Genomic DNA, 24301 nt, shown 5'->3' with positions numbered 1-24301 from the left:
GACACCGAGTGCCCAGCGGCAGCGGGAGCTGCGGTTGACGTGTGACTGACAGGAGCACAGTCTGGCCGAGCGGGAGACGCTGACACAGAAGGGGCTGAAGGTGAGAAGGACTCGTGGCAGCGGCGCTGAGCAGGGGAGACGCTGCAGGGCGAGCAGCTCTCTGGGGTGGCAGGAGTTGCAGACGAGGGTGGCGGGTTGGGGTGCAGCAGATCCCTTGGAGCAGCCAGGGACAGAGCAGCTTTGTACCAGTTGTCACTGAAGAGCAGGAGGAAGTGCGTTAGAACATGCCAGCCAACCACCGCGGGACGGGACAGGCTTGCAGGCGCCCCGGACACCCAGCCAGGAGGGGTGGGAAGGACGTTCCTCGACGCGCAAGGTACGCGCTTTCTCCCTTTCCTCTCCTTGGATGCACCATTGAGCCAACCATCATACCCAGAGACCCTGTGGCCTCTCTCCCCGGCCCCCCCATTTCCCTGGGCCAGGGAGGAGGGCGGGATGGTCGCATTGCAAAACCGTAAGGGAGGGCGCAGCCTTCTGCACAGTCCTCTTCGGCCAACACTACGGTTTCAGCAAGATAAGCAGGGCGATGTTACGTGTGACCCTGTCCCACAGGACACGAGCGTGAGCTGCCCCCTCAGCCGCGTGGGCATGGCAAGGCTCTTAGGGAGCGCTGCAGCATTTCCAGGGGAGGTCAGCAGGCACAATTTCTTTAACAGTCTACATTTTGTGTTTTAGCACCCACAGAATTTACGTTAGCTGAGCTAACGTCAAGGTTTGAGGGGTTTTGGCGGGTTTTGTGTTTTTTGAACGAGCAACCGCAAGTGGCTCTTTTGTCATAGCCGCCAAATAAAAGTCCAAAAGGCAAAGGCCTTCTGAAAAACGCCAAGGTGTTTGGATGCACTGCTTATTACTCAACCAGTCTCCAGGTGCAAGGGGCTAATTACCAGGCATTACTCCCAAAGTTTACACTGGGACAAAATTTTCCGTTTACAGGCAGGTTACCTTTGGAATACAGATAACAGTTAACATTTAGAGTCTGCGACAAGTGGCTGATAGCCACAGCTCCGCAGCACAAGATGTGTCAGCAACACACGCTCTGGCACAACATCATTCTGGCTTCAAGCATAACAGATTTCCCTGGCGTTCCCAGCGCTGCCGAACACATGGGGGGCAGCTCTGCTCTCTCTGTGCGGCGGTGCTGAGAGGCAGGACTGTCCCACCTGCTCATCCAACTTGTCTCAGGATTTGACATAAACTCAGCGATCCTCCCCCCCAGAATTTTCCCTCAGCCTCACTCAGCCCTACAGGAAGAAGCCGTCGCTCCTCCAGCGCGATGAGGATCTCACTGTTCAACCCCCCCACAATAAAAAAAAAAAAAACAAAAACAAAAACCAACAACCAAAACTAGATAGGAAAGCACACGCAGAGCTATATGGAAAAGGAGCAGGCAGTATCTTTAAAACCAGTTACCAAAACAGATCTCCGACTAGATCTTAATCCAAGTTACTGAAAAGCGAATCCAGCCTGCTGGAGCCCAGGCGTATCAGAAGTGATCACTCGATGGTTTCCCAACTGCATGGACGCTTAAAAGTCTTTGCCTTGGTAGAGGATTTTAGATCAAACGATCCTGTCTCAAGCTTTTTATAAGGAAGGTTTTCCAATCTCACCTCCAAGCAGATGGGATAATGAACTGTCAGTCACCAAATGTTCAGTCCACAATGACAATCACTTAAAGAAAAGGATCCTTATCCTTCCTGAAGGAGGCAGGTGAATTAAGATCTCCGGCACGCTTTCTCCTTCTGTCATTGCATCCTGTCAGTCTCAGATCTTCTGTTAAGGGTCTGCCAGAGCACTGAGCCTTTGCTGGGACGCAAGAGCAACTAAACCACGTTGCAATCATCTGACAGAAACTCATTTCCTGCACAAAGGGTATCCACACGCCAAATCGTTTACTTCTTGAAATGCCATATGTATCGCTTTCTAGAAAAAAACAGTTCCTTACATGATCAACCTGAACCAGGAGGTCTGATTTAAGAAGCCCACATAGTGCTGTACAGATTATCAATGTCCTTTCATCATCTCGCTGCCAACCGTAACTCTTGCTGATACGGTAATTAAGGGAAAACACAAGATGCGTTTTTAGATATCCTCCACTTTTTCAAAATCCCATCTTTTTGTCGCTGGTCTGTCGGCTAGAAACAAGCACGGCTACTATCAGTCACCTCCCCAAAAGCACGGACACAGTGAACGGCAAACGAAATTAACACCCCAGCTACAGTTCAAATCATTCTTCTCCAGCCTAATGCTCACAAATGCCATCCAGATTCATGCATTCATTGTGAGGAAAGAGATACTACTCACAGTATGTCTTTCTAAATCAAATTTCTAACTAGACACATTTTGCAACCCTAAAAGTGTGTTTCTTCTATGATTCAGCTTGGAAAGAAAGACATCATACATTTCCCAGACCGTTTTCCCGTAGCTGAAAGAGTACTTCTAAAGTTAAAAGCAAGGAGTAAGCAGCAAAATTAAGTGAATTTGTTACTTTGTGGGTTTTTTTTCCCCCTCTACCCACAATATCTGTTCTGTCTGTAGCACACGTTCAAGGTCAAGTATTCGGGACCTTTATGTAGCTAGAAACGTTTCCTCCTTCTGAGGGGGTGTTATAGCCAGCTCAAATGTCCTCTTACTGTCAAGCACACACTAATAGTCCTGAACTGAGCCAAAAACTTGCACCAAGCGCCAGCTAAAGATGCCATTTTTAAGCTTAAAGGAAAATCAGAATATTTTTTCACACAGAAAAAAAAAAAAAAAAAAAACAAACATTTGAGCCCAACAACTGCAAAAAACCCCTCTAATTTAAGTGTGGTTTTTTAAACGTACGTAGAACATACAGCAGGAAGTATCTCTGGTGAAATTAAGGCAGAAAAACCACACAGAAAATAGTATTTAGAAATACCTGGATGTTTCTGGGTACACCCCCGTGTTCCTTTTCTCTTCCGCTGAGCCTCTGACAATGCGGTGGGTAATTGCCAGCCTTTCCTTTCAGCAGCCAGGAGTCTAACGGGAGTCACCTGCCCAGAACAGCACCTGGCTGCTTCGTCAGAGGAGGAGGAGCAGCACTCCGAGCTCTGGAGAGCCTCTCCTTACCTAAAATCATCCATTTTCATCCAGCTGTTAATGACCCTTAAAGAGTTATCATCTATTTTTCTAAGTTAAGTATGTAAGAAAGCATCTGAAGAGATAATTTTTGCTTAAAAAAAAAATATAATTTACTCTTTGAGGTAGCAAATATCTCCTTTATATCTATATCCACCACAGGCCACCCTCTCTAACAGGATGGTGACGTAGAGGGATGGATTTATCGCCGGAGGTCTGTGCTGAGCTCTCCCGGTCCATACCAGCACGATTTCACTTCCCAGCCAGCTCCCCCGGCCCCCAGGCTCTGGTTTGGTTCTCGCTTTTAAAGGGCTGCCACACACCCCGAGAAGCAATGGGTAGAGGATTTAATGTAAGTACAACCCCTTTCCAAGAAGGAAGGTGGTCCCGAGCTTTCCCGTGAGGGAGGAGCCGGTAGCTGCCCACAGAAAGGAAAAGAACTGACAAGTCTATGGAAGCAATCAAAACTTCCAGATTTCATACAGTTTAGTCCAACGTAGCCAGGTAGTCCCGGCTGCTGTTGCCTTTCTCTGGCCAAGTAAACGCCCAGTATAAATCCAATTATTTTGCAGCAAGTTTTTCCATTTATCTCGGGTGCTTTCCCCCGAATGTTGCATCCTCATTTCCAAAATGGCAGCCTCCCGACTTGGGCGGATGAGGTGAGGGAGCAACAAAAACTTCCTCTGGACAGAAGAACATCATTTAGTTGGATCACGAGCCATGTTTGCTAAGGAGGAATGGCATGAGAATTTCAGATGTACTTACCCTTGAGCTGAGGGTGCTGGGTGAAGTCATACCTGCTATCCCATCACTGACGTGCCCTTCCAAAGAAATCCAACGCAGCGATCTTCAGGATTACCGTGACTGCACTCCCGCACATGGTGCTCTTTGTCCTGCACCTGCCCTCCCCTCCGGCTCTGCTCTGCTGGCTTACCAGGCGCCCTTCAGACCACCGCCTGGCACCCATCTGGAATGCTCCTCCATGGAGAAAGACCTACTCACTAGGATTTTCTCACATAAAACAATCCTGGATATCCAGAAGACGCAGCTGGTTTTTGGGTGGTACGTATGAGAACAGAGCGAGGAGCGGCTTCCACGCGGAGGACTGCTTGCGGCAGCACTCCATCACAGCTTGCTTCCAGCTCCTCATCTCAGCCCCACCAGCGTGCAGCAGCAATGCCTTGGAACCACAGCCACAAGGGAGCAACCCACTTCCAAAGGAAAGAAAGGGGCAAATTTTGTGCAACAGTCTTCCGAGAAAGCTTCCTTCACAAGATGGTAACGCTTCTAAGGAGCCATTCAGGTCATAAACATTCGGATTGCAAGTGCCATCCGCCAATATCCACGGTATTTACATCTGGCATAAAAGGCCGGAATTTCCATCAACGCCAATCAGACCAGGCTTCCAGCATTTTACATGCACTAGATGTGGGTTTGGAGCTACAGATGAAGTGAAACCATCAAACCTCGGCTACAAAGCCCAGTGAGTTTGCTTTCGCCAACCTAAGGAATGAAATGGTGTTTCTTACGTGAGACAATTCAACGGGAGATTTAAGAGTCCCTAACCAGGAGAACTATCACCCTCCCAACTGTCATGGCTGATGACGATACAGGATGGGTAACTTAGGGAATGCCTGCCAAAGCCAGAGAATGACTTCACCCGTGCGAAGTATGAAAAAAAAAAAAAATCTTTTATAGTGGTTTATTATTTTTAACCATTTTGAATCAAATAATCTTAGTTTAAAATATTTTCCAAAAGCCATATTGAATATACTCAGGATAAGCCTGCTGCGTGCAAGAGGAGAGAGCTGCATGAAGGCTATTTGCTTCTCAAATTCTCAAAAACTCAAGTTCCCCAACCCATCAAAATGCCAGAAAAAAAAAAAAAAGAGAAACTTTAACAGCAATAGTTCATCAACGTTTTATTTAACAAAAAGATCAGTTATCCAACATTTAATGGTATCAAACGCAAAAAAAATATTTCACCGCACTTCCTATAACAACTGTATTAAAACCCAATACAAAATGTTTTCACCCAATTGAAATACCAGTTTTTAAAAAGAGCATCTCAGGGAGCTTACAACCCACACGTACGGATCAAGAAAAGCAAGAAACTAGACACAAAGCGTGTAATGGGAACAACAACTCCCTTCCTACTTGTCTTTGACAGTGTGGCACTAGACGGATTTGCGCTCTTTACAGGTAGCGTACTGAGGGGGGGAAATCATACGGCCTTCCTTCCAGAAAAGTGTGTCTGCTTAGTGTATTTTCTATTTGTTTGCTACATTGATGGATCTAATGGGTGACTGTCTCAAGAGTTCACATGATCTAACCAGCACTCCCAGGGCTGATTTTGTACGGAGGGGTCGGCCACAGCATCTGCAGGCACAAACGGATGGGTCCATTTCTTGATTCTCTCGCTGTCTTTTTGTTTGTTCGCCGTGCCAGGCTGCTCTGCTGCACAAGCTCCACCTACTTACTCCTTAGCCTAACAATTCCCAAAATAGGAGGCAGAAGCCCAACGCAAAATCAATCGTATCCAGTACTCATGACAGTATTTGGACCCTGTAATGCTAATATTTAAAGTCTAACAAAACTATAAATAAGGTTGCACCTAGAAAGGTTTGGGAATGGCTGATCAGAACACTGTTTCAACAGGCCAGCAAGAAGAGTCAAGGTTGTTAATTAAACACAATACAGAAGGTAGCAAACTTTTATTTCGTATGGTAAAAACCCGACACATACGTTGTTACAATTCTCGGCCTTTTTAATTTAATTCACAGCTTATGGAAATTTTGCAATGGCATAACTATCGTTTGTGTGTTCTGCAATGTGCAGATCAGAGCTCCTGCTGGCAAATATTCCTATGAGTTTGTTCAGCTACCGGAAAGCGAGCTCGTGCCTTCTGAAAGGAACTGGGCTTAATGTCTGACAATTTTTACAGGTTATTTTCATGGGGAATATTTTCTGGTTTGTTCTCCTGCAGAAATATTTCGGATACAGAAGGTTTTTTAACACTCTTTAAAAGCACTCGGTAAGTTTTCTTCCTACCATCCATCCATCCATCCATCCATCCATCCATCCATCCATGTATGTGACTGTGTATTGTTCAACGATGACTTTTAATCTCTAGCATAAGAACAGAGCACGTGGTTGACGACACCACGGATGGCAGGCAGTACGCTCTTTATCCGTTTATACATCCTATCTTGAGGCACTTAACGCTTGTTTCAAATACACCTAACAATTCCAACTGCAAATCTCTTCCTATTTTAAGAGCCTGCCAGCGCACAGGCGCAGGCAGACAGAGGCTCTCTAGCCGAGTGCTAACCTTTCAGAAACATGCTTCCAAAACCTCTCCCAGTACACGCGTTCGAACAGTAGGTCAGCTCAGGACTCTTCTTTTTTTCTTCGCTTTACAGTTCGTCGTGTTCCTCTTTGGCCTCCTGGTCTTTCAACTTGAATTCTTCAGCGGTAACTTTGCCATTTCCGTCCCGGTCTTGATTGGTGAACATATTTTTAACAATCTTTTCAAAATCAAACCCAGGAGCCAGTTTTCCTTTGCCAGAATCGACTTGAGCTTGAATGTACTCTGAAAACTGGGTGGAGAGAAAGGAGCTCACGATGAAACAGCCACTTAAAACTGACAAGTATTTACAAAAGTAGTATTTATTTGTTGTTGACTACTTAGCATTTTACTGCTTATTATTACGTGTACGGAAAAGTACACTGTTACTACCCTATAAAGCTTACAACCTAAATTGGACTAATTAGGACAGACACGTGAGGTTCAATCACTTGTGGAGCTCAACAGGGATCTCCTCACTTATTCCAGTGGGTCCTGGACCCGTAACAAGGAAAATTATTTTTTGTAATTTCAGGGGATAATGAGTCGAACAGAGTGTGACATGGGAACAGATCTATATGGACAGAGGGGGTTTAGTTTCACATGCTGATAGGAGAAGCTCACACTGTAAAACAGACATCCACATGCACCTTACGAGAAACAACACACAAGAAAAAAAGAATAAGCCACAGAAAAGAGACTTTAAGTATCAGGACACCAAGAGTTTTGTTAAAGTAGCTTCGGGCATTACGCCTTCCACTTGACTCTGTGCTGGGGAAGGCTGCAAGGTTACAAGGTCAGTTTTCCCTAAAAATCCTTTTCCTTATACATATGATGAAGTTATTCAAGGTGATTAGGCAACATCTGACAGAAGTCACGCTGCTGGCTTTCCAAAAACAGAAAGCCCACAACCAAACACAATTTTTCCAGTTACTGTTATTTCTAGCGCTACCTGTTAAATAAGCTTCAGCAGTGAGAGCCATTTCTGACATTCCTTTACACCTTTTAAGCCTTCTCCTGCTCCTTGCTAGGTGACCAGAAAGATGTGGATATCAACAGTCACATCCCACCTCACTCATTCTCTAGACTGATGAAAGCTCTTTTCTTCTCTGCAAGGACAGAAGTGGTGGTAAACACAAGAGAGAAGATGAGTAAGAAGGAAAACAAAGAGGGGGAAGAGAGCGCTAGGCAGAGGGAAAACAAGATTTTGATTTTACCCCGTTGGCTTGTTAAAACGCTGGAAGGCATCTCATGCTGTTCCGTGGGTCCACAGCCTGCACCCTGAGAGCTGCAGGCAGCATGACTGCAACAAGCAAGGACAGAAAACAGAATCACAGAGAAAGGCGACAAAGAAGACTGAAGAAGAGAATAAAAAAAACAGGACTCCTCAGTTAAGAGAAAACACAGAAGAAAGCCTCACGGAGGTTTGTATTATCAGAGACGGTGTGGCAAAGGCAAGTGGATTTCAATTAGGGCACCCAATGACATTCTCACACTGCAGATTTCAAAAGCAAGCAAGGGGAAGGAGACTTGTCCACACAATACCCATGGAAAAGGCAACCACAGGCACAGCCAGGCTCCAGAAGTGATTAGACAGTTCCTGGATGCCCAGCTGCAGCCTCAGCTTTGGCTTGAGAATTCACCATAAACTTCCCATTAACAAACACTGCGAAGGCTGACACAGTGAAGGATGGTTAAAAACTAACTCTGCCTCTTATACCTGTGCCCTAAGTATCTGTTGTTGACCAAGGAGACTGATCTTAAGCAGCATGGTCATTCTTGTATTTCTTTTTTCTTTTTGGTTCTATCTCTAAAGCTAAATAACCATGTTTTAATACACACACTGCCTTCCTGTTAACTTGACAACAAACACCATGTCAGAAGAAGAAGAGGAGAAGAGGAGAGACCCCATTCTTCAACATCTGCATTGACGGTGGTAGGAGAAAACATCTTGATGATGGTGGTAGGAGAAAACCACTACAAGCTTTTTCATTGTTTCAGCTTACCTCCTCCAAAAGAACCTCTCCATCATGATTCTGGTCTATTTCTTCAAAAAGATTGGGAGAGACTTCCCCATTCCATACAAACATGTACCCTTCAGGCAAACCAGACACCAGTTCCAGCAGTTCGATGTCGAAAACTAATACAGCACTACCAGGCACTTCTCCTTCTGTCACAACAAATGGCAAAGAGGGGTATTTATCCTCACTTACATTGCAGGGTATATTTCCTTTTAATCCATAATTAAATTTCTCTTCCTGCTCCAACAGGTGCTTCTCTACTGTGATCCCCAAGCCCCATGATCCCAAGCCCACCAAATCTCCCTGTTCACTTCATCAGAGGTGATCAAAACATAAAGAAAGCTTTCATAATAAAACTCCATCCATTTTTTTATCTTTTTTTTTCTACTTATAAAGGTAAAACTGCAGGAATGAATCAATTGCCTTTATCTCACCAATACACTGTGTATCAAGGTGCTGCTGCCAGACTCAACAGTGTTGCAACAGCTTGGGATGTTACCTCAATGAAACCCTGGAAGGAGTTTAATTTATTCTTGAAAAAGAAAACTGACGTCACCTCCAACTTCTGTCCGGTAGCAAACGAGCAATCTCTTCAGATATCTGGGTATATACCAAAACGCTAACACTCGTGCGATGTTTCAGACCACACATATCACGTGCAATCTCAACGATGACAAATGCCTACGATACTTATATTCATAAGGCTTTTTAACACAGCAACCTTTTTATGTTATGAAGGAATTGTCAATTTGTTATATATAACTAGACGATTTTATATAATAGTATAAGATGCTGCATATAGAATACTCATCGTTTTTCACGGAAGGCAGCTAGAAGTGAAAATGCTTCTTTATCTCTTGTCACAAATTATTTCTCCATTAAGCTTGGCACATGCTGCCTAACAGACAGCCTTTATAAAATGCAAACTGTTCTGGAGCTATTCAAAGCACACAGCCACTTAGGCAGCTGTTTCCGTACATATCAGAGTTTGTTGATCTTAGTGATCTCTTGACAGGCTCCTTTCCCTCACGTCTTTTAACTCAGAAGACCAGTAACAACCACAGATACGGAGAGATGAGAGTTCTTGTCACTTCTATATTGTTCTTTTTATTATTGTTGTCCCTGTCATTAAAAATTTACAAGCCTTAATGCTATAAAACTGCTTTAAATGTATTGGTGTTGGGGTTTCAACAGGACCGAAACACTGTTTCACAACTTGCATTTAGTTTATGTAGTTTCTGAATTTTGAGTTTTCTTTGAATTTTTGAACATATTAGTGCTGAATGGCCCCCTTTGGTTTTGTTTCCTGAATAATACGTCACATGTCCAAGCGTGACACCCAATTCCCTATCACAGAGAACAGTGTTTACATCCCTCTGCAACACTAGAGTGCCTGGAGCTTTCCCTTTTGACAAAGCAACATTATTGGGTGCGTTTGTTGCCTTTTGTACTGGGATGGTCTTTTTATTGGCCACAGTAACAGCATGACTTAAAACGCAACACTGACAGTTTGTTCATTTCATTGAAGAATCGGGAGGTTGTCTAAAATAATGAAATGAAAAACCTCTAAAAAAATCCCATTCGAGCAGCTGAAAGATGCTCACCTTATGTCCTCATGCACAGCAAGTAACAAAAACAGCATCCTTGTGTTTCAGTTACTCAAGAGATACTACGTGGACATGCAGTAGGTTTCACTCACTCACCAACTCCATCTTCTCCATAACCAAGATGAGGTGGAATAACGACTGTTCGTCGCTCCCCGACACACATGTCTTGAAGGCCCATGTCCATCCCCACCACCACCTGTCCAGATCCCAGAACTATGTTGTAGGTCTTGCCAAGGCTGTGTCTGGAGAAGGGAAGAAAAATAAAAAAAACCCTCAATATAAAATAGAGAATTTCTGTTGTTCAAAATTACCACAGTAACAGCAGTTTCTAATTAGTTATTGCTAGAAATGAAGTTCATGCCCAATGCTGTGTTCTACCAAGCAGTTACCTGAAGTTGTTGGATCAAAGGCTTCTCGAAGGAAATCTAATTAAAATCATTAATCCTGCCAATTAAGCCCCCAAAGTATTTTACCTCGAAATAAGGGCTTTTGCCTTTCACATATTTTCAACTAATGAAGTTGGACTTTTTAGCAGATGTAAAAATTCCAGATGTACATTTGTCCCAGATCTACCAACCTATACGGATGTGGGTGCATTCTCATGGATCAGCCATCCTTTTAATGAAATCAGTCACTATAATGTAGTAGTTGCTTAACAAAGACAACTTGGAAGTATACCACTACTGCTATTTAACCATACCGTATTTTGAATTATACCTTGCTCCTGGTTGCTCAGTTCTAAAATTAGAAATTATTGCAAGTTAAAAGTCCAGAAGTTAAACACGTATTGTGATTTTAAAAGCAGAGTGTGCAGTGCTAAGACTTTTTACTCGGTATGTGTCACAACAGCAGGACCCATTCTTCTGTCGGTCTCCTCCTGTGGTTATTTGGCTTGGCTGTACCACTGCAGGACATGCTTGTACAACAGAGTATTATTTGGAAAGAAAACAATTCAGTGGCCAGGAGGTCAGCCTTAAAACTACGAGCACAAGACTCACAATCTTTTATTCTCTATAAACTGCTTTGAATAAGACAGTCTCGACATCCCTTGGTTCCTGCTATAAAATGGGAATTGAGCATTCCTGACATATAGAAGGTGTTTTGAATCCAAACACGTTACTTGCATACATACTTGCCTACAGCATCACATCATGTGCTTCAATGTAAGCCAGCTTTTCAGCTCTGCAAGCTACTGTGTACACTGCGAAAACTATGAGCTGCTTCTAATGTTAATTATAAGCTGTTTAAAAACAACTTTTCCCAACTTCCCTTCCAAAAATAAAATATCATTTAGATGGTCTGCACTATCCAAAAGACGAAAGCAGAAGAAAAGCCAGCAGAAGTATTCTTGCGGCTGCAGCGAACAGTGCTACCAGCTCACTTTAGTTCTACATGAGCCAGACTGGAGCAATCTGCTCCCCTCATTAACCTACTGTCAACAGGAAGGAGGAAGAGGAACATTATAATCGGAGCCACAATCAAGCCTCCTGATAGCTTCTCCATGCTGACGCTTACCGCAACACTACAATACAGGAAAATCAGCACTCATGTGTGGTAAAGGCATGAGGGTGACCAGGTACTGTAAAACACGTTTACTGTAAAACACCATTTACTAAAAATTAAGCTAGCTTTAACAGACTACAGCAAGTAGCCCACCAGATCTCTCCCAGGAGCACTGAATCAGTGCAGAGAGCAAATCCTAGCCAAGAAACTGAATACACTTGGACAGTTTGTTCATGGGAGCCCTCTGTCGTTCTAGCATGACTGGCCCAGGCACCCAAATTACACGCAATCACAGAACGGCAGGGGTTGGAAGGGACCTCTGGAGATCATCTAGTCCAACCCCCTGCCAGAGCAGGGTCATCTAGAGCAGGTTGCACAGGAACGCACCCAGGCCGGTTTTGAATGTCTCCAGAGACGGAGACTCCACCACCTCTCTGGGCAGCCTGCCACCCTCAAAGTAAAGAAGTTTGTCCTCGTGTACAGAGGGAATTTCCTGTGTTCCAGGTTGTGCCCGTTGCCCCTTGTCCTGTCGCTGGGCACCACTGGGCACAGCCTTTCTTAGTAAGAGAGATGGTCCAGTCCCCTCATCATCTTTGTAGCCCTTTGCTGTACCCTCTCCGGTAGTTCCCTGTCCTTCTTGAACTAGAGGGCCCAGAACTGGACACAGTACTCCAGGTGCAGCCTCACCAGGGCAGAGTAGAGAGGGATTTAGCCCATTTAAACAAACTGCCATGCAGACAAGCTGTTTCATCAGTTCACCTGTAGTGTTTGCGTTGTGTCCCCTTTGCTCCCAGTTCTCTCGTTATGCTATGATACGTTGTCTTTTTCTTTTACTACTCCTATATCTCTTCAGCAGGCAGAGATAAAAAGGAAAATGCATTCTACATAAATACTCATCTTTTCACTTTAAAATTCTTTCTTCCCTGCTTTGGAGGCAATTCATTCTGCTTTCACAGCTGCTAGGGACGTTTTCTTTACCAGGTGACATACTTACGTCGAGTCTAGCAAAGTGCCATCCAGGAGCGAAGCGTTGTAGTGATACTTCAAGTAATCTCCCTTCTTACTCAGTACGGTGCAGTTGGAAGGTTTGTAGTTAACAGTAATGCTGACCGAATCTGCGGGGTTGTGGAAGTCAACCACGTGGATGTCAAAGACCAGCACTGCAGATCCTGGAATCTTTCCTAAATAGGAAGCAAATTAGGCAAGTAGAGAAAGAAATGGAATCCAAACAGGTTTATGACGACCAGGTACCGCACCCTGTAGGAATATGTATTCCACTGTGTCTGCTACTGAGCCATTTTGCTCTCCTTGTTCAGAATTAAAGGATTACATCTCCTCTGGATGCAGCTTGCGTCTGTCACATCCAATAGAGGAAAGAGAACCAGTGGAAAAGCACTAAACACGCACTCAGTTCAACAGTGAAGGAAAAAATTTCCATTATTCTGAATTTGAAAATTATGCAGAAACAAAGCAATAGCCGTATATTTCCTGTGATGATCCTAAATGACTGATTTGTGTTTCATGTTCCAACTCATTATTGATCATCATGCTTCTCATGCTTCAAGGAACACTGTTACATCTAAAAGGTTACACTTCCTTAAAATGTCCTGATAGCGAGCAACTTCTTCCCCCCTTCCAAGGATAATGTGCAATCGCATTACCAGGACTGACAGACACCTCCAGACCCATTAGTGGATTTTAGTTTCGGAGGAGCCTAATTCCCAAATCAACAGCATAGAATTTGCATTCCCAGAAGAGAGGTTTTTCTTCCAACTCACTTTTTCCAAATAACATCCCAGGAGGTACCTTTTGAAACACCAGCCATAAAACTCATCGGCTGGAAGGGTTATCACATTCAATCTCTCACAGCAATCTTTTTAGGTAGCAATGAGTTTTCCCGAAGGAATCTTAACTGTATGTTATCCATACACAGATCCTTTGCTGTTACATGCATCCACCGTTTACAGAGGTGGCTTACAAGTCCACAAAACCTGTGGCTGTGGAAGGAACGGGGAAGAAAACTTAACACAATTAATTCCTTTAGCATACAGAGCTTGTTAAGGCACACAGGAAAGAAGATCTCACACTGCAGAGCTCCTGGCATCCAAGTACCAGTCATTCTGAAACACTGATTATGCAAATGAGTTCAGGTCACCAAGTACCAGTCTTCCTGAAACACTAATTATCCAAATAATTTCAGGTCACCAATTATATGTGAGATTGTGCTGCATTTTTATTGTGCTGCCTGTTCAGCTAATTAAAATATTTTTGCAAATTCTGGGTGTAATTCTGTCAGTTGCATACCCACAAAATAATGAATTAATTCATCAGCTTTTCAAGTGCCAAAAAAAAATAACAATGGAACTACACACAGATGCACTAAACAATAAAGGAAACATCATTAATTTGATTATGGAAGACTTGAATGCAAAGTCAAGCTCACCTCTTCCTTCTTCTCCATATCCAAGATGAGGGGGGATTATTATTCTTCTTTTTTCACCAGTGCATACACCTAGCAAACCTTCATCCATTCCAGCAATCACATAACCTTTCCCGACATAGGTGTCGTATGTATGATTTCGTGAATAGCTATGGAAAAGATTTGCATTTTAGCGGTGTCAGGTGGACTCAAGAAAGCACAGAATCTTGCAATAGGTCTGCAACACAATTCTTAAACCAGTTAAGGGATAAAGCAATCAACACGTTCAATGAATCCAGGCCACCAAGTTTCACCAATCAGTGATGCATGCGTCATTCGTTAACCAGTACTGGGACGCTGGCTAGGGAACAGCTTATTTGCAAATATGTTTCTACTATACCTTGAAAGAAAAACTCCCTTACTTATGTATTTTAGACTAAACAGAAAACATGTTTTGGTAAGTAACTGAAAAAAAATTATTTTCTCCCATAAATTTTCCTCTGCCCTGACTCTACTTTAATAAGTGCTTATCAACTAGATAGAGTTTACATTAATTTTCATGAGACACCCTTTAGACTATCTCATTTTGCAACCACAGTTATGTAGTTCAACTACTACAAGGAAGAGGTGGAATAAATAGGTTCTCCTGGGATGCACAGCATTAAGATGAGTCATGACAACAAAACCGTGTCAATACTATCCCTCCCTTCCAAACTACGTCAATCACTTACACGTGGGTTGAAGGATCTGCTTCAACACCTAAGGATAGAATAAAACAAGCCTACAACAACAAATGGTGTTTATTACGAGGATGTGTCTGTCTGCTGTTTTTCTTCAAGGCATGCTACATGAAGGCACAACCCAAGAAAGGGAAGGCAGAAAGGTCACCCTGGGAAAGAGCAAGAGCAGTACGGACCCTGATGTTATTCAGAGGTTTGTTCAACTGCTCTCAGTCCAGACAGCCCTGCCTGAGCTGCCCAGGGGCAGTTCTGCAGCTGAATACTACAGAGGAAAAAAAAATCAAGGAAAAGATTATTAGACCTCTTGATCCCTGCCATTCACAGTGCTTTTGGCATATTGCCTGTACCAGTGAGAAATTTGTTCCTGGCCAACTCCAAGGCATTCGATAACTATTGTTTGCTGCCCCATTTCTTCATAGACACTTGCTAGACATCGGCCTTTCTTGTAAATTCTGCAGGAAGCCAGGATATGACACTAATGAATAAGCCCTCTAACAACTGCTAGTGCTTTAAGAATGATTTAGAGGCTGCTGTCTACAAAGCATTTATTAATATTTATTGACAAAAACCCTAATATAAATACTACAGCCATTTTCAAAAATCGTTTCAATTACTACAGACACTACCCATCTACATCTCAAAAAAGAGAGATTCTGGGCAGATGCACTGTGGATAAGACTAAAGTTCTTAATTTACAAGTTTTCATAAGCTGTAAATTAAGGTCTACAGTGATGGCTGTTGATGCAGGTCTCCTGCTTTCTATCCTTCCACCAAGCTGGGCAGCTGAATGGGGAGGTCAAGGTTGATTCTGAACCTCACCCCACCTCAATTCAATTACGAGATACAGTCCTCTGACTTCTCCTCAGGGGAAGAAGCACACATGGCATACTACTCAGCTAATGTTTGCAAACTGATCCTGATCTTCAGCTTGCAGCAGTTGTAGAAGTAAGAAAAAAATTTTCATTAGTTTGTTTTGTAAAACATTTCACAGTGGCTCATTTTCAACTCTTTTTAGCTACTTGCGCCAGCTGTTCTGAAAGCTGGAGTGAAGAAGTAAAGTACTGCTCATTAAAGAGCGAACAAAACTGACAGGAAGCTACAAGGGTATTATTCATCATATAATTCTGTACATGAGGTTCATGCGCCCAGAGAACTTTGAATCCGAAGTGACAGCAATCCCTCTTTCTTCATCACAGAACAGTCTTGAAAGCCATTAGCCTTCAAAATGCAAACAGCTTTCAAGCACAAAGGGAAAGGCTGTCCTGAGATTAACCTCAAACCAGACACTAGCTCACCAACTCACAATTCTCAGGACATTAAATGGGAATCGTATTTATTTGCTCTCTCTTCAGGAGTACTATCTATTGGGCAGATAAACAGTATGGGGCAAAGACCCTTCAGACATACAAGTCTAAAGCATACACAGCTTCACCAGGTGGATCATCACCCCTAGAGGGCGTCTGTGATACTGTCATAATACAAAATAGGTCTTTGTCTTCCCCCCCATACTGAAAAGATTTCTGTGAGCTTTTTTGAGAAAAGAAGACTCCAACTCCACTCACAAATTTTAAAAAGGAAGGAAAAGCAAAGAATTGTATTTGGGTGTATTATGGACACAGCAGACGAGCCAAACTGGAAATGGCATCTGTAGGGCTGAATGGTGCAGTTACCTGGAATCAAACAAAGTGCCATCCAAAAGTGTGCCGTTATAATGGTATCGAAGAAAGTCTCCTGTCTGGCTTCTCCGCTCGCAAGATTCAGGCACATGCTGGTTCTCAATAGTAATACCATCTTTGGGGTTATGGAGATCTAGCAAAACCACATCAAAGACCAGAGAGGCTTGGCCAGGGATCTCCTTACCTACAAAAGCGTTAAGAGCAGAAAACCATTAAGAAAGAATAAGTGTTCTAGAAGGAGCTTAAATGTGTTTGTTGAAGAAAAGTAACCTACTGCCAAATATCAGGCACCTTCCCTCCCAAAATAAGTTAGCATAATCTGCTACCAGTCAGTCATTTTTTGTTTCATGTATGGGTTTGTCACTTAATTCTCCAATTCAGTTATTTCATTCTCCTCCTATTGTGATGGCACTGCCTCTCCAAACCCAACAGCCTGTTCAGCAACATCCATCTCAGTCAAGATACACCAGCACCATCTGAGCTGCATGGTTTAGTCTACCAGTATTTCCAACACGCTTCACGGAAGTGCATCAGAATACAAATTTGGTACATCTGCTCTTCCCATCCTGTTAATATCAAAACAGGAGACCACGTGATGGAAGCTGAAGAAGGGTAAATTGAGTACCTCAATAAAAAAGTACCTTTAAATCAATACACAAATTACAGTGTGGTTTGCTTTGACTGAGAACCATTGAGCTCAAGATCTTGGCAAAATTTTAAAACATAACTCCACCAAGTTTTGTTACCCGTGGGGATGGCTATCACAGTTAACAGTGATAAAGTCATAGAAGGGGTACAAAATCTTGTACACCAAAGACGCATTCTTAAACATTAGAGCAGAAAAAGAATTTAACAAAGCGACCCAAACTATACTTAACTGTCCCCTCATTTAATATGGGGACCTCTATATATGACCTGCAGGCCGCATACAGTCTCGTAGGGCAATTAATCCATCTTGTAGTTAATACTAGAGCATTGGTTACAGAAAAAAGAACAAAACTGGAACTAAAAATACAGTTTTCTTTTTTCAAGTTTTCTGCTCTCTTTCAATTCATTGAAAGAATTATGCAGTCATCTGATTTCCAGTTTTTGGAGCCACTAGATATTAATAACAGATTATATTCTCTGAATGAAATAAAATTTCAGTACATAAAGATTACAATTGCATCAATAATGTGTCTGGTAAGCAACACACTGGTTAAATTTTTAAAAAAATATCTTATACAAATCCTGTACATAACACATTTTGTACATAACACACCTTTCCATCACTTTGTTCCATCTCTCTGAAATGGCTAATAACACTGCCCATACCTCTAAAATACTCAAAGTACAAGTTTGTTTTATAATACGGATGACTTAGATTTTAAAAAAAAAAAAAAAGGAAGAATAACTTTTACCATCTCCTTCTTCTCCATATGCCAGGAAAGGTGGTATTGTGATAATGCGCTTCTCTCCTACACACATTCCCAAGAGACCCTGGTCCATACCAGGAATCAGCCATCCAATCCCTACATAGGTATCATAGGTTCGCATCCGATTATGGCTAAAAATTTAAAAAAAAAAAAAAATGGAAAAAAACGCAAACCACAATCAAATGTCAGACAGTCACAGGAAATAACAATACTAATCTTCAAAAGCCAAACACTATGCACAATACAATTCACAGCTTGCTGCTCCAAAAATATTCCTCCTTGATTTACCAAGGTCTGGCTGGGTACTGTTTTCCAGACTGCTTAGCTCTTTTAGGAACCTAACAGAGGTTTTGAAAAGGGGGTCACAAAGATAATTGGCAGCTGTTATTAAAGCATGATTTTCCAACGAACTTTAATGAAGTACACACATGCCGTAAACTTAAAATCTCAGTATAGAAGTGTTAGTAGCTCAATTTCATCACAAACTCTGCTTAGTTTATAAAGCTTGCATCTAACTTGAATAGCTGTGCTGCAGCAGTTACAAAAACTATTAGCTGACTGCAAGAAACAGTAATATAGATACAGGGAATGAAATTTTAAAAAACAAAGGATTTGGGCTGGTAATGCTCACACAGAAATAATGTACTGTTTTATTACTTTGAGTCCGTACTGCTGCCCCATAAGCCCTGAATAAATTACTGACACTTATATGATGCTAGCTTTCATTTATTGTCTTTCTGGGCAGTTAGCATTAATTGCTATACCAGTGAAGGGGGAGGAAGTAATGTTTTAAAATGACATCAGATACCTATTAGAAGACACGAAGACACAAAGACACACAACCCAGCTGCATACCTTGAATCAAACAGGGTCCCATCCAAGAAGGTTCCATTGTAATGGTATCGTACAAAGTCAGACACCTGGACCGTCCGAGGACACTTCTCAGGCTTGAAGTAAGTCTGAACCTGCACTTCGTCCTCCGAGTTCCAGAGATCGATCAGCAGCACATCGAAATGGAGCACAGCGTTGGGGGGTATCACACCAGCTGCAAAACCAAACCAACACGACCTGTTTTATTTCTCTTTTTCTACAGGACATAAGAGAAAAGGGAAACAATTTATGCATTCCCTAAGTAAAATACATGGTGTACAACTTACTCCTTTTTGTGCTTGTATCCCCCTATCCCCTTGTCACTGCTGCAGCTACAAAAGTGGGGGGAAATCTGGCAACATGAACTGTTATCAAATATGCCCATCAGGCAAATTGCTCTCGATTTAGCATTTGTTGCCTCTGAGACTGCAGAGCAAAGCTGCTTTTGGCACTGACGAGACCTTGTGCAGCACTGCAATGCCAAAACACAGTAACTACTTAAGAGTGAGGCAGGTATAAATAAATAGTTAACTTTAGTAGCAAGGCTCATTAGCTGAAGGTCCACCACAGTCAACAGCATGCAGAGGGAGCCTGGAGCGATCAGCTCGGCCGCAGGCTTCACAAACAGCCCTGAGCAGGGGGAGAACCTCTCGGAAACTCACTACTTGCAGTTTCTACCCTTCTCTTCTGTGACTCCATTTTCTATCTGCTCTGCTGAATCACTCACACAACAATCTCTTCCCTGGCCCGGTGCTGTACTTACAGACGCCTTCGCTTCCGTAGGCGAGCTTGGGGGGAATTTTCACGAACCGCCGCTCATTTACGCACATGCCGACCAGAGCTTTGTCCATCCCAGCAATAAGTTGACCTTTTCCCACAAACACGTTGAATGTGGATCCCCTGTCATAGCTAAAGGGAGAAAAGCGGGCAAAAATGTTAGTGGTTCACTTACCGACCATTCCACTATTTTTTTGAGAGTTTAACTGTGCCTCGCCTCCCCCTTGCTCTTTTAGCATAACTTTATCACAAGACAGCTGGTAAGAGAAGGGAAAAATCTAAATGTTTCTGAGTCCTCAACCCAACTCTCCCTCTGTTCTCTGCTCATCATCCATCTGAAATGAATTCTAGCAGTGTGCGATGTACACTGCAGGCTCCCGAAGCTCCTAACTACAAATGGCTAATTCACACGCTAATACTATAAGCAGCGCTGTAAAATTAGGGACGAGAAAGAAAGATTAAACACTATTATTACAAGACATGAAAGGATGGCTGCTCCCACAGTAGGATCTCAGCATATTGATTTTGGTGAATAACATCACACACAAGATCGATAAGCTTTATGACGTGGGACATGACGGCTGGGGATTCTCTGTGGGAGAAGAGGAAAGGGGAAAAGATGCCTTTTCAAGCGATAGCTGTGAGATTTGCCAAGTGGTTATTTATTTCCTCCAGCTGGTTACTTATTTTCTTCTTCACATTCTCAGCTCTCATTTCATTCAGACTTAAATAGCAAAAAATAGAGAGATGCTTTAAACAGCAAGTGTGCCAGATCAAGAATCAAGACAGCTAACTAAATGATCTTCCACCATCATAATACATGAACATTTGAAAGGTAAAAGAAATGATGCAAAAATGGTAAGAAAGTTTTCCAGAGTGCACGGAGAGCAGCAGTGTCACCACAGCAGAATGCTAACATTAGCTTACGTGGTTAGTTTGACCACCTTAAATCCACACAATGACCTCAACTTTGCTGTGCCTGAAATACTGCTATTTAATTTTTTTTAAGCAATGTATAAGCATACGGCAGGAAGCATTTCAAAAGCTTCGTTCCTATTTTTAAGCTTTTACTGCTTCCATTTTCTCAAATTCCTTTTATAATTTAAAGGAAAATTTTTTTTCCAGATAAAAGGAATCACTGGAAAAAATAATTATTAAAAAAAAAAAAAAAAGCTTGTGCTTCTTTGTCTGCTAAAATATTCTGGAAGGCAGCCAGTAGCTAGATATCGCTAGGGAAATGATGTCAAACTTTCCTTCGAAGACTATACACATCATTTCCACAACATACTGAGCCTCCTAACAGTCCCAGAGCCTCGAATCCCTCAAATATTTTACTGAGCGATCTCTCCATTTGCTCCATCTTTTTTTTTTTTTTCTGGCAAACGTTTCCCTTAAAATAGACAACGCTCTATACAGAGCATTCACTTTCAGTTGCACAAATACTCCTACTCCCAGGCAAGGATGGAAAGTATTTCAATTAGGCCCTGACAAATTCTATTACACACACAAAAACATAATTAAGATGTTAAGACTAAGAACATAATAGGTTCTAAGAAACTTAAAACAGAAGAGTTTGGGTGAGGGTTTTTGCCAAAAAAAAACTTACAATTAAGAAAACATTGATGCTAAGCAGGGAACTGAACAAAGCAGTGAACAGATCATGCAGCTTTGCAGGACTGACTTTGCAGATTCCTTAAAACGAAGCAAAACTAGTTTCTACTACAGGAATTTACCAAATTTACAGCAGACGACTAGGCAATTAAATTCAGACTTAAAAATGCAAATCATTTTATGGCCATGGAAATAAAAATGCAAATACTGATGGGGAAAAAAAAAAGAATAAACAGGCATATTAGTTAATTTCTGCAACACAGTCATGATTACTAAGACTCTCAACAGCCTGTTAACAAGAAGAGCTGTATTACTACCTTCTACTTGGAAATACAGAAAAATATTTTTAAACCTCAAGAACATTTTCAGCAGCTGAAGAAACGAAGTAAAACTGCCCTTAGTTCAACGCCTACAGTGTTTTCTAGACAGATTTCACAGTACTGTTTACCTAAACTGATGCTGGTAAGCACTTTCTCAAAAAAAACAAACCACGTAGCAGCTCTTGACAGGATAAAAAATGGGCATTCTAATAGGCAAATTTAAATACAAATTTATTATCTTTAACTTGCATGCAGTGAACACCAAAGATTTTACGACAAATGCTCCAAAATATTTCTTCCATTAACCTACAGACATCAAAACCTGCTAATTTTCCATTGTCTTAACATGATAGACCACTGACATCAATCTTAAAAAAACAGACCATTGTTAGCTAATAACAAAAACGTTTGTCAATATGAGCTGCCATTTAGGGAAAAAACACAAGATAAACAAACCTGACTTTTTACACCCTTTTGAAATTAAGATGGCCACACAAATGCTCAAGTTAGATTAGACTATGATTGTTATTATTTATTTACTACTATTTAGAGAACCCAAAGTGATAAATGCTGTACAGTTCCGCACACCTTCTTCCTGCCACAAATAATTCAGAGACAAATGACAAGGAACTTGGAATTAAATGAGAGCCAGCACCTGAGGAGCCCCCCCCAGTGCCCTACCTCAGTGCAGAAATTTGCTGCTACAACTCCGCGTCCACGCAAGCCCCAGTATGTATCCGCAGAAATCAGAAACACATTTCTGAACACATGGCTGGTTTTCCAACTGCCGCATGCTTGTAAAGTGAGCGGCGAGGGTGCTGCCTGTGCCTGTCTTCACATCTGCAGCTTAAGACTTATTTTCCGAGACTGTCAGTTGCCAATGAATTCACTGTCCTTGCTGGGCTTTTTTTCACCAATGCCAGCAGAACTGCCAGCTACCGCATCCCGGCCTTCGTCCGGAGAAGCGCTGGGGAAGTGGCACTACTGGCGCGCTGAAGTACAGTCAGCTCCAGAGGAAGAGCTGAGCTCGCTTTGAAAGACAGCTATTTCCCTGAGGCTATAGATTTTCCTTGAAGCACAAGGAAGATTTCCAGGATTACTGAAAATATGTTTTGTTTTTTCTTTCGGAGTAATACTTTGATCAGTGGCAATGAGCAGAGCAAGAAAAAGCAAATAAGCTGTCAGCAGCATCGGCATCATTCACAATCTCCTGATCCCACTGTTTAGGCTTCCTGATCCCAAAATAACAGCAGGAAAGCGGCCACGCGCTCCACTGTACATAGGTCACATTTAGTCAAGGGTCACTTATCCAAAAATTTCTATGTAAGCACAGCCTGACAATTACTGCATTTGTGGCAAAGATCATGATTCAGAAGTGTTTGCGTTCGAGTAGTTTGAGTCCGGAGAAGACATAGGAAACATGCAGAAAGAAAGGGGTGGGAAATCACTAAATACTGTGAGAGGCTGCAATACCACGCACGCTCCTGTTTACCAGGCAAACCGAACATCCTTACGGTCTTCTCTCTTGGAGCAGAAAGTTCCCAGTCAGCACCTCAGAAAAGCAGCTGGAAAAAGGTGGTGGGGATCCATCAGGGCACGCAAACTACTGCAAACTGGACCCAGCCACCACAGAGGTCTCCTCTCCAGTCCCCAGCAGTCACACCCCAGCCCTTCGCCTTGTCACGTTTCGAAGACATCTTCCCATGGTGGCCTGCACATCCTGTGTTCCTGCTCATGTGGCGTTGCCCAGCTTGCCCCCGAGCTTATGACCGGTCTCCCCAAAAGGGCTCATGGGCAGGTCGCGGTTAGGAGGAGCAGTGGGACCTGAACCGAACCTCAACTGCCGCCTCCACCCAGCGCCACCATCTCCGAACACCCCCAAAAACACCCTGGTGGGGGAGAGCACCGCTCGCTCCCCTCCCCTCCCCAGAAGAGCACGCCGAGGGCTTCGAGAGAACCCGAGGGGGGCTGCACCCGGGGGTGGGGGCTGCACTCCAAGCCCCAAGGCGGCGGGTTCGAGGGGGTGGGGGGGGGCCACAAACCAGACCTGGAGTCGAAGCGGGTGCCGTCGGGGAAGGCGCCGAGGTAGTGGTAGCGCACGAAGTCGCCGGGCCGGACGGCCCGCGGGCAGCTCTCGGGCACGAAGCGCTGCTCGACGCTGAGGTCGGCGCCGTCCCACGGGGCTTCGGCGGCCGGCACCGGCGGCGCCTGGCAGGCGGCCCAGCTCACCAGCAGCGCCGGCAGCAGCAAGGAGCCGCAGCACACCGGACCCCGCCGCCGTCGCCGCCGGCCCGCCGCCGCCGGCCCTGCCATGGAGGGCCGCGATCGGGGCAGCCCGCGGGGTGCGCGTTAGGCGGCGATGGGAGGGAGGGATGGAGGGGAGGGACGGGACGGAGGGGAGGGAAGGGATGGAGGCCGCCCCGCTCCTCCCGCTCCTCCTCCCGCCTTTGCTAACGTGGATGAAGCGCTCCCACCCGGGACGGAGGAGGAGGAGCGGCGGCACCTTCATCCCCCGCCCCCGTCTCCGTCCCCTCCCGCTCCGGGATGGCGAGGAGGGGGGTGGCGGTGCGACGTGGCGGGAGGAGGGCGGCCCCCGAGGGGGGCTGTGCCTGGTCACACACACACCACACACACACCCCCCCCGGGCAGATCGCCCTTGGCTTTTGCAGGGGGGTGGTGGGTAGCCCGGGACGGGCGATTAACGGAGGGCGATTAATCACAGAGCGCTGCATCGGGGTGTGTGTTGCCGTGCTTGCACATCTGCTCCGTGCGCGGCTTTGAGCATTTATAGGTTTAAAATCCCATCGCAAATCATGGAATCATGGAGTCGTCTAGGT

At 43.8% G+C, this 24301-nt stretch overlaps 1 protein-coding gene and 1 long non-coding RNA gene across 4 annotated transcripts; one reads left to right on the top strand and one right to left on the bottom strand.

Annotated features, from left to right (window-relative positions):
* Window positions 1-6216: 6216 nt before the first annotated feature.
* FKBP9 (FKBP prolyl isomerase 9) lies at window positions 6217-23855 on the bottom strand. 3 transcript variants are annotated; one of them, XM_054193454.1, is made up of 11 exons: window positions 23512-23855; window positions 19520-19665; window positions 18742-18931; window positions 17872-18017; window positions 16466-16655; window positions 14080-14225; window positions 12631-12817; window positions 10230-10375; window positions 8512-8675; window positions 7723-7808; window positions 6628-6758 (listed from the first exon to the last, which is right to left on the bottom strand). In XM_054193454.1, the coding sequence occupies exons 1-10, from the start codon at window positions 23775-23777 to the stop codon at window positions 7755-7757; spliced, it is 1635 nt and encodes a 544-aa protein (XP_054049429.1). In that variant the 5' UTR covers window positions 23778-23855; the 3' UTR covers window positions 6628-6758; window positions 7723-7754. The 3 variants fall into 3 exon arrangements, with proteins under 3 accessions (XP_054049427.1, XP_054049429.1, XP_054049428.1); XM_054193452.1 differs by lacking the exon at window positions 7723-7808 and having other exon boundaries at window positions 6217-6758; window positions 23512-23852; XM_054193453.1 differs by lacking the exon at window positions 6628-6758 and having other exon boundaries at window positions 6769-7808.
* On the top strand, window positions 8646-9685 carry LOC128906350 (uncharacterized). The gene is made up of 2 exons (XR_008465140.1): window positions 8646-8726; window positions 8923-9685. It is a non-coding gene; the product is annotated as an uncharacterized LOC128906350 (long non-coding RNA).
* Window positions 23856-24301: the final 446 nt, after the last annotated feature.

Source organism: Rissa tridactyla, chromosome 2 (assembly GCF_028500815.1).
Source record: "Rissa tridactyla isolate bRisTri1 chromosome 2, bRisTri1.patW.cur.20221130, whole genome shotgun sequence".
Classification (NCBI taxonomy): Eukaryota; Metazoa; Chordata; class Aves; order Charadriiformes; family Laridae; genus Rissa; species Rissa tridactyla.
This window is presented reverse-complemented; position numbering and strand designations above follow the sequence as displayed.